The sequence below is a fragment of the Geospiza fortis genome, unplaced genomic scaffold (genome assembly GCF_000277835.1).
Source record: "Geospiza fortis unplaced genomic scaffold, GeoFor_1.0 scaffold23, whole genome shotgun sequence".
NCBI lineage: Eukaryota > Metazoa > Chordata > Aves > Passeriformes > Thraupidae > Geospiza > Geospiza fortis.
This window is the reverse complement of record NW_005054303.1, coordinates 14845603-14856226: the sequence shown is the minus strand read 5'-3', so window position 1 is coordinate 14856226 and position 10624 is coordinate 14845603. Positions and strand designations below refer to the sequence as shown.

The 10624-nt window shown below is 51.1% G+C and overlaps 1 protein-coding gene across 1 annotated transcript in view; it reads left to right on the top strand.

Moving 5' to 3' along the window:
- The first annotated feature begins 7639 nt into the window (after window positions 1-7639).
- The window catches only part of ATL1 (atlastin GTPase 1), a 22961-nt gene continuing 19976 nt past the window's right edge, over window positions 7640-10624 (top strand). Inside the window, exon 1 of the mRNA XM_031066214.1 lies at window positions 7640-7703. Within this exon, the coding sequence (XP_030922074.1) occupies window positions 7655-7703 (49 nt within the window). The 5' untranslated portion in view covers window positions 7640-7654. The remainder of the gene's footprint in view (window positions 7704-10624) is intronic.

Below are 10624 nucleotides of genomic sequence, written 5' to 3'. Positions count from 1 at the left end.
GGAGCCTTTGGGCTGCTCCTCCGGCTTGCCCTGACACCCCTTACCCCGGCCCTGCTGTCCCCTCAGCCCCTGATGGGGGATGACACCTCAGCCACCACCCCAGCTCATCAAGGAACAGCGATCCCGCTCACCCCGCCTTCCATAGGCAGAGCCACAAGGCCACCCTGCCTTGTCACCCCTCCAGAGGGGTTTCCCCATATCTGGAAGCTGTAGGATTTAGTTGTCGAGTCACCCTCCAGACAGGGCCCGTTTTGAACCCATCCCTCACAGCCCCCTGATCCCGGGGGAGCCGGGGAGCGGAGCAGGGGGACGGCAGGAGGAAGTTCTGTGCTGCCTTCCTGCGAGGCTTCGGTTCCCTCCAGAGGCGCCTGGATCCTCCGGCGGCTGCTGCTTCCCCCTGGATGGAGCCCAGGCTGGTCCCACAGGTGGGCTGCACCAGCAAGGGGCTCCTCCACATTCAGCCTGCCTGCGATGGATGGCTTCACCCACTCCCACTGACACGCTGTTCCCTAGGAAATCCGATTTTATCCAGCCAGTTCCCGTTATTTGAGCAGAGTAATTTGCCGTTTCCTCTGGAGTCGTAATTCCATGTGAGCTCACTCACGGGTGCCGGCGGTATCCCGGCTCCTCAGGCAGAGCGGGTGAGCTGAGCTGTGATGTTTAGATACACAAATTACATTCTAATTTGTGTAGATGAGCGTAGGATTTCCCATGGCAATGATTAACAGCTCGGAGGCATGCTGGAGGAAGCGTTGGGATAGAGAGCTGCTGATCCGGTGATGGGTTTTTTTGGGATAGAGCGGGGGGACAAAATGGGCCAAGCTCAGTTGATCGGTGCCGTGTTTAGCTGTGACTTAAATGAAGGTCCTCAGATCCTTGGGGAAACCGGAGGGAAAACTTGCCAGGGAATGTGGTGCCATTCTCAGCTTTGTCTCGCGGAGCGTGTGACAGACGTGGCAGCCCTGACTCCGTGCGTGCTGGGAATTGCACACACGTCCACCCGCCGGTGCCTTCCCTGCACACCCCGAGAGCAGGAGGAGGGAATGCAAATGATGCCGGATGGAAGTGGAGGAAGCATCATCCTGGGAAGTACAGCCTGCACCCAGCAAGGGATTTAGGCACGTTTCTCAGCCTGCTCCCGGGAAATGTGATGTGTCACTGAGGGGTGAACTCTTCCTGAGCTTCTCTGCAAGAATCTGGAAGCGTCCGTGGATCCAGGTGGATCTCTGTGGGATCAGCTGCCTTCTGCTGCCACCCATCCACAGCTCAGAATAATTCCCTGTATCCCACAGACATTCACCTATTCCTAGAGGATTTCCTGGCTTTTTGCCAGGCTGGTTGATGTTGCGAGTAAGAAATTGAGTGAGATGCTTCATTTTTTTTTTTTTTTACTAGGAAAGAAAAAGAAAAAGCTGCCTTTATAAATTTATTTATTCTATTTATACAACAAAACCTCATTGCCTTGAAAGCTGTGTTTACATCCAGTGACTGCAGCATTGTGTGGTGACATCAGTCCATGGGGTGACTCTTCCACTGCTACATTTTTCAGCTGGCAAAGGAGGAGCCTTGGGCTTTTCCTGAAACTAAGGCAGAAAGGAGAAAGTCCTTGCTTTGTTCTAAAAGTGGGCTTATGGGTCATTAAAAATATTAACTCTATTTTGAAACGGATCAAACTTTGCCCTAGTTACTCAGGCCTGGAAACAGGCAGCTGCTTAGTGTAACCCTCCTTTGTTTCATAAAAATAATTTGCTTTTTTAAAGCTCACAGAGCAAATTAGGATGAGTATGTGGGATTGCCCCTGGTCATAGCTGGGCCGCTGTCACATCCCCAGGAGCTCTGTAGGGGTGTGTGATGCATCCAAAGTGGGATTTAGCCTTGGGCTAAAGGTCAGCATCAGGTTATGCCTCATTTGAGGCTCTTCCTGAACATGCCAAGCGGTGCACAGACCTCACAACTGCTACCAGTTGAATGGTTGAGGCAGCTGCAGATGAGAAAAATCCCAAATAATTCCTTGCTGTGAGTAGTGGACCCTGCTTTGCCCAAAATAAGGATTGTTAGTCCAAGTTCTGCTTGGCACGGTGAAGTCCAGCCAGCTCCTGGAGGTTTGTACTAGATTACACTGATTTTTGTCTGAAATTCTTTGTGCTTGGCAGTTGCAGATGTTCAGCAGCCTGGTCCCTCTGATCCAGTGAGATCCCTGCTCCCAATCACTGCTTTAAACAGCACAGACTGGAACAAATTGTGTGAAATCTCATGTTTCCCATCATGGCCGTTTTTGTGTTGAAATTGGAACGGTCCACCTAGCAAGAATTCAGTTTTAAAACCATAAAAGGGATTACAGAGGTTACAGATACTTCTTGGTGAGGGTTTTCAAGGTGGATAGGGGATTTAGGAGAGCTCCCCAAGGAAGCCAGGAAAAGCCAAGGAACTATTTTGAGGATAAGGGGCTCCTCTCCAGCACAGGCCAGGGATCATCCCTGCCACATCTTGCACTGCACACAATGGGTTAAACTGAGAAGAAAACCATGATTTTGGTAGGTTGTTTTTCATTTTAACCATGTTAACATCCTTTGTGTTTGTTGTTTGATTTCTGCCCTTTTATGATGGATTTTCAGTTTCCACTTCCTGGCATTTCTTTGTGACTCTGAATGCTGGGAACCTGACAAGGGAAAGCTGAGATGTTTCAGACAGAGGGGCCTTTACACAAAAAGCCAGAAATATTCACAACCAAGTGACTGGCTTGTGAAAGAGAAAAGAAAATGAAGTGGTGGGACCTGAAAGAAGAGACAAGTCAACATTTCAAGCTGAATGTGATTACAGAATCATGGAATGGGCAGGGACACTTTCCAGTAGATCAGGTTGCTCCAAGTCCCATCCAACCTGGCCTGGAACACTTCCAGGGATCCAGGGGCAGCCCCAGCTGCTCTGGGCACCCTGTGCCAGGGCCTGCCCACCCTCACAGGGAGGAATTGTTTCCTAATATCCCATCCAACCCTGCCCTCTGGCAGTGGGAAGATTTCAAGCTGAATGTGATTACAGAATCATGGAATGGGCAGGGACACTTTCCAGTAGATCAGGTTGCTCCAAGTCCCATCCAACCTGGCCTGGAACACTTCCAGGGATCCAGGGGCAGCCCCAGCTGCTCTGGGCACCCTGTGCCAGGGCCTGCCCACCCTCACAGGGAGGAATTGTTTCCTAATATCCCATCCAACCCTGCCCTCTGGCAGTGGGAAGCCATTCCCTGTGTCCTCTCCCTCCAGGTCCTCAAACGAAGTCATTCTCCCATGGTTGTTGTACAGGGAATTGGGATAGCTGGGGCCCACCAGATGAGCAGGAGCAAGAGCAGCCTGACTTTCTCTTTTTGGGGAAAAACCAGGATGGGCTGAGCCTGCCTGGGAGTGGTGCCATAGTGCCCTTGTCCTGCCTTGTGTCATGTCCATGCCAGGAGTGGCTCTGGCCTTGGCTGCCCCCGATTCATGGCAGTGGGAAGCAGCATTGGTTGTGTCTTGCTGCATTTTCCCTGCTCCATGGGTGACAAACAGCACACTAAAATGTTGTTTAGGGCCTGGGTGATGTTCAGAGGCAGCAGGTTTTATATCAGCTCCCCTGGATCACTGACTGGAACCTTCTCCAGCAGGGGAAGGAGGCTGGGGCAGGTGTTGTCATGCTCTGTGAGGCACAAGGTGTCCCACAGATCACTTCTGAAAGTCACTTCACTCTAGAGAGCCCCCAGCTCCTCTGCTCCTGCCAGAAATGCTCCCATTTACCATCAGGAAAAGTGAAGTTTACAGCAGGAAAATAACTGAGCACAGATCTCCCAAATGGGGTGGAGGCTCTGGAGAAGGGGCTGAGTTCTGCCAAGCCCATAAAGCACATTTAAAATCCTTTATATACATAAGCATTTTATGCAGAGTGTAATTACCTTTCATGCTCTATCCTAAAATTTCATGGCATGTTTGCCAAACTTTATTTTCAGGCAGTTTTAGCAACAAAAGGGTAAAAATAATTTAATGTCAGAAAAACTAAATCCAGTACTGGTGGTGGAGCTGAAGGGAGGCTGTTGCTGACAAATGGCAGATGAAGGACCATGCAGAAAATGTGTGCTGGAAGGGAAGAGGCAGTTCTGGAAATGGATCCCTGGAAATGTCCAAGGCAGGTTGGATGGGGCTTGGGGCAACCTGGGACAGTGGAGTGTCCCTGCCCTTGAGAGAGGGTGGAATGAGATATTCTTTAGGTTCCCCTCCAACAAAACCTTTCTGGGATTCTGTGTTACCCTGCAGAATGTGGGCTTAAATATGAGAAATATTTATTTCCATAAATATGGAAATATTTATTCCCATAAATATTTCCATATTCCTAAAATGGGAAATATGTGAATAGGCTTAGCTGATGGGAAGGGAGCAGGCCCAGGGTTTGCACCTGACAAACAGATCGTGGCTTTTTGCTGGTGCTCTTCCAACAGTGCTTTGCCTATGGGAGGTGTCCACCTTGCCTCTGACTCAATTCCTGCTACCTGAGCTGTCATGGGCATGGCCACATAACTGTCCGACCTGAGCTCAAACTTGCTGAAAAAATTCTACAAAAAACCTCTGAATTGCTTCGTTCCCCAGGTAGTTGCCTGCCTGGGAATTTGACAGCAGTAGGAGCTGCTCTTGCTTCAGAGCCAGCTAAGCACTGCAGCTTCATGTAGTAGGTGTTGTAATTAAGAATTTCATATTGTACTTTGGCATTTGAGATGTTGTAACAGGCAGGTTTGGGGGCCAGTTACCATCCAAACTCCTGCTCCTATCAGCAGTGGGAAGGTCCCAAACCACTCCTGCTATCAGCAGAATCATTCATCCCTTGTTCCCAGTGCCAGAGGGAGAAGGGGCTGAGCTGGCCAGGCAGAGCTGACGCTGTGCTGCTGCCAGCTGGGTGACTCAGGGCTGGCAGGAGGAAGGTGCACTCCACATCTCCACTGCTCCAAAAAAAGCAAAGGGTGAGTGAGGATGAAGCCTGGCAGCAGCAGCAGCCACCCTGCTCAGCTCCCTGCTCCAGCCATGCCGGGCTGCAGAGCAAAGTCCCTGCCAGGAGAACGTGGGAGTGCCCGTTGGATTGGCAGAGCTGGGAACACAGCTGGGCAGCTCAGCTCTAGGAGTTTGCCCTGACTTTGGAGAGGAGCTTGGGATCCTAAAGGGAGACTGCCAAACGTGGCCTTTTACAGAATCATGGAGTCATTTAGGTTGGAAAAGAGATCATCAAGTCCCAAACACCACCTCGTTAACCAGACCTGGCACTGAGTGCCACACCCGGCCTTTCCAGAGCTGGTGACTCCACCACGTCCCTGAACAGTCCATTGCTGTTTATCTGCTGTTCTTGATTGCTGAATGCCAGGGCTCCTTTTTCCACAACAGTTTTCTTCACCTGTTTCTGATGCCCTGCAGCTCCAGGGACTGTCATTGATCCATCATTTCCACAGATTCATGGCAGCTGTGATTACATCCAGTCTGAGGAGGTGCAGATGATTTCCCAGCTGGGCACTGTAAATTCTGTCTTTGCCTTCCCCTCCCTTGCTGCATTTCCCAGCTCAGCAGCCCCAGGTGGAAGGGGACAGCATAGCAAGAGAACCTGACAGAGGAGCATGTGGCACTTCCCAGGTCCCCGTGGATCTCATCAGTGCATTTGGTGCTTCCCCTGCTTGGGTCTGGGGTCCTCTGCTTCTGTGGACATGTCAAAAATCCCAGCAGAGGTGTGAGCAGAGTAAAGGGAAGGTTCTGTGCCTGTGCCTTCAGCTGTGCCCTGGGTGCAGGAGAAGCATGGAGAGAGACTTATTTACAAGACCACATAGTACCAGGATAAGGGGGACTGGCTTCCCACTGCCAGAGGGCAGGGTTACATGGGATATTTAGAAAAAGTTCTTCCTGTGAGGGTGGTGAGGCCCAGAGAAGCTGTGGCTGTCCCTGGATCCCTGGAAGTGCCCAAGGCCAGGCTGGACAGGGCTTGGAGCACCCTGGGATTAGTGGAAGGTGTTATTTGCGTAAGGCTTGAAACTGGCTGGGCACTAAGATCCCTTCCAACCCAAACCGTTTTGGGATTCTGTGCCACAGCAAGGCACGGTGAATGTGTGTGTGTGGTTAAACGCAGCTTGGGAGGATTTCTGACCGGCTGGTCTGGAACCTTTGGGGGTGTGGTGCAGGGGTGGCTGTCACACCGGGCTGTGCCCAGCCAGGTTCCCTGCTCCAGCCTCTGCAGGGCTCTGGCTCCCAGGTACCTCTGTGCAGACACCTCCTGGCAGCCCCTGCTGAGGGGATCTGTGGGCTCTCAGCTGGCCAGGCCCAGCTCTGGGGGTGCATCCTTTGTGTAGAAGCAGGGCAGGGTTTGCTGGGCACCACCCTGCTCTGACTCTCCAGTGCACACCCATCACTTCCACGCTTTATTCCCGTTTTCCCCTGGTTGGCTGGATCAGGTGCCAGCCGTGGAGGGGAGGAGGGAATTCCTGGTGCATGCTCGGAGCTCCCTGCCCCTCCCAGCCTCCTCGGATCACTGTGGCTTAGGGAGCTCAGGGCTCGTGTGCCGGCAGCAGCCGGGCTGAACGTGCCCAGAGCAGGGGAGATGCTCGGGGAGGGGTTCTGTGTTCCCCAGAGCTGGTGTGGAGGGCAGATAAGCTTCCTGCAAACTGCAGCTCCCTGGAGAGCATCCAGAGGGATGGAGGCTGACTGCAGGCTCTGTTCAGGGCTTGGCTCTGGCGCTGTTGGTGGCAGTGTGATATGTTTGGGATGGAACCTCCAGAAAGGAGCCACACAGATATCACTGCTGGTCAAACGGATCCCCTGAGAGCTGCTGATAAGCAGCCTGACACGGTGCATACAGGATACTCTGTTCCAAGGAACAAGCAAGTTCAAGCTTCCCATCAAACCTCGATTTTCTCTCCTTGCTAGTTTGTTTTCCATGCAGTAGTTTGGTTTGAATGCCCTCAGAGTGGCAGCACTGCCTGACATTGGTGGTTTTGTGTGTGTGACATCTGAGCTGGGGTTGTTTTGCCTGGAGAAGAGAAAGCTCCAGGGACACCTCACTGTGGCCTTGCAGTACTTGGAAGTGGCTTATAAAAATGGAGAGTGACTTTGTGCATGGGCAGATAGTGATAGGACGAGGGGAAATGGATTTAAACTAAAAAAGGAGAGATTAGATTAGAGATGAGAAAAAAATTCTTCTCTGTGAGCGTGGGGAGGCCCTGGTGGGGGTGCCCAGAGCAGCTGTGGCTGCCCCTGGATCCCTGGAAGTGCCCAAGGCCAGGTTGGACAGGGCTTGGAGCACCCTGGGATAGTGGAAGGTGTCCCTGACCATGGCAGGGGGTGGAACAAGATGATTTTTAAGGTCCCTTCTAACCCAAACTCTTCTGGGATTGTGATTTCAGTGGGAGAATTGGAGCCCAGGCTGCAGCTCCTGCTTTGCACAGGGTAGCTGAGAATCCTGGGATCCAGGAGAGCCTGGGAGCAGGGCTGGCAAATTGGCCTCCTCAGGCTCTGCTCAGGCAGTGTTTGCACAGATGATGGGACATGGCTGCGTTTCATGCTCTGGAATGAAATGTATTTCTTGTGCAGGCTCACACGAGGACAAGGCTGGTTCCTTTGGGGCACTCTGGGATGCACTCAGCATTTCTGTGACCTGTTCTTCCATGGCTGAGGGAGAACAGGCTCCAGCAAGCACTCACCAAACATTGCATGGTTAGTGGCTTGTAATTAACTGCTAGAGAAGAATAAATTAAGTAAATTACATTACACATGTCTGTGAGTCTGCACAATGTGAAATAGGCTGTTTCAATTTCATTAATTTAGTCCAAAGCAAGTCTTAGACCAGTTAAAGAATTCTTTGCCTTTTTTATGCTGTCTGACAGCAAATCCTGCTCTCCTTCCCCTTCCCACTTGCAGTGGCCATATGGAAAAGAGCTGTGGCTTCCACCCTGCTCCAGAGCCATGGGAATGAGCTGTTATGAAATGGGGAGATGGAGCCGGATCCTGTGAATTTATCCTGTGAATTTCTGAATGAGCAGCTGGAGAATTGACGTAATTGCAGAGCCGAGAGAAAGGAGGAGTCAGCTCAGAAAAGGAGTGAAAACAGGAGTGTGTTCAGGAAAGCTGAGCTCTCCTTCCTTTCCTTTTTGGCTGCATGAGTTTTTGCCACTGCCAGGTACAGCTTCCTTCAAGGCAAAAAACTCATTTATGGCCAGAAAGACCAGTTAAAATCACTGATTTCCAGTAGTGTGCAGCCATTTTATAAAATAATCCCTGGCTCTGCAGTGGGGCAGATAATCTAATAAACAGAACCTGGAAGTTTCATCACATGGAAATATGAATATAAATATGAAAAAGATAGTTTTGTCTGCAGATGGCCTACGTGAAAGAAGCAGAGATAGGGATGAAATTAGTTCAGAGACCTGCTTAATATAATCTCTCTTTCCTCTTGTCTCTATCCTGCTCATAATGCTTTGTGTTGTGCAAACAGCCTGGTTCTCCTGGTGTTCAGGTGATGGAACCAAGGATGTCCCCTAGGAGACCACGGCCACTTCTGTGTCTGGAGACATTCTCCCAAAATCTGCTCATGTCTGCTTAAAAAAATTATTCTCCTTCAGATGATGATGATTTGAAGGGACAGAACAATCCCTTCTCCTCTGCAGTGGTTGTTGGTTCAGCTGCTGGAAAGAGCAAAGAGAGAAGAAGGTGTGGAAGATCCCAGCCAGGCCCCAGAAAAGGGGATCTGGCCCCAGGAGAGGGGATCTGGCCCCAGGTGTCCCTGTGGCAGGGGACTCCCCTCAGCCCCCAGGACTGGGAGGTCCATTCAGTTCTCTGGGCCAGGGGCATCCAAGGAGTTGTGCCCATCCTGCTAGTGCAGGATGAGTAAACACATAAATCATGGAATCCCAGAATGGTTTGGGTTGGAAGGGACCTCAAAGTTCATCCAGTGCCACCCCTGCCATGGCAGGGACACCTTCCACCATCCCAGGCTGCTCCATACCTTGTCCAGCCTGGCCTTGGGCACTGCCAGGGATCCAGGGGCAGCCACAGCTGCTCTGGGCACCCTGTGCCAGGGCCTGCCCCCCCTCCCAGGGAACAATTTCTTCCTAAAATCGAATTAAATATCTCCTCTTTTAGTTTGAAGCCATTCCCTGTGTCCTGTCCCTCCGTCCCTTGTCCCCAGTCCCTCTCCAGCTCTCCTGGAGCCCCTTCAGGCCCTGCCAGGGGCTCTGAGTTCTCCCTGGATGTTTTTCTTCTCCAGGGGAACATTCCCAGCTCTCCCAGCCTGGCTCCAGAGCAGAGGGGCTCCAGCCAAAGTTCTGCTCCCACTTCCCTGTGTCTCTGTGCCCGAGGTGGGATTTGTCTGTCTGGGAAGGTGGCACAGCTGTTGCACTCTGATGGCTGAGTTAGAGTCAGACATATTTAAGTTTAATTTGATTTACAAATTTTTTCCTGCCCCCACCATGAGTCACATCCTATGCAAGGATCTCTCTACTGTCCTTTCTGTGCAGCTGGAAGAAGAAAATAAAAATAGGGCTTGGCTTAGCTGAGCAGGGCTTTGGGAAACACCACAAGAGAGAGGAGGCATTTCCTTATCCTTTACATGGCCCTTGCAGCTTGGCAGTGCTAAAAAGAGCACAGGAGCCTTTGGCACCTGGCTGTCCTTACCTGGTGTGAATGGCTCAGTGCTGGAGAAGGTGTTTGGGGTGTTCCTGCTCTCAGAAATTTGAAATGAGGATTATTTTTTTTTTCCTGGAGGCCCCTGTGCAGTGACACAGTGCTCGAAGGGATTTTAGTGCTGCAGCCTGGTGGAGAATCTGCTTTTCACACCATTTGGGACTTTTGTTTAGTTAAAAAACCTCCAAGCAATGGAAAGAAAAGATCTTTGTCTTTCAGCTGTGAGCAAAGAAAGCTCATAGTATATGTCCAAGAGCCACCAGAAATCCCCTGGCAACCAGGCCTAATGATCCTGGTACTTCCTTGCAGGGTCTTAGGAAATCACAAAAGTGCTGCTGTTATTTAAAATATGGAGTTACTGCTGGAGGCTTCTTTATAGAGAGGCCCAGAATGGGCAAATCCTATTCCTCTTGATATTTATAACTTCTCTTTTAGTGTGTGCACACACAGTTCTTGTGCTTTGAAATGGGTCCCCAAGGTCAGGGGCTGAAACAGAGACTGGGGAGGTTTAACTTGAGGCAAAACTTGGGAAAGTTACAGCCTGAGGCAGCAAACTGGGAAGTTTTTGTTGGAATGTGGGGGGAACTTTCCATCTCACTCTGCTTTTCCTGCTGGCAGGGGGGTTTCACATGGCTGTGGGTGAGCTGACTGGCACAATAATCACCTTCAGCATCTCTTCCCTGTGCTGCAAAGTTTGGAAAGAGCAGGAAAGGAAAATTACTGGAGCCAGCCTGCTCTTTGCAAATCCCAGGGCTGCAGGTCTTAAAATGCATCTGGCTCCTGTGAGAGCCTCCTGTGAGAGCCCTGCACAGCCCAGGCAGCAGCTCCACAGGGAACGTGGCCATTTCCAAGTGGGAAAGGGGGCAGTGCTTGTGCTCTGTGTGTGCTTCCCACTTGGGAGCAGCAAAGTGGCTTTTATCAGGATGGGTTTGTGTCTGCATGGCCTGATTCCTGCT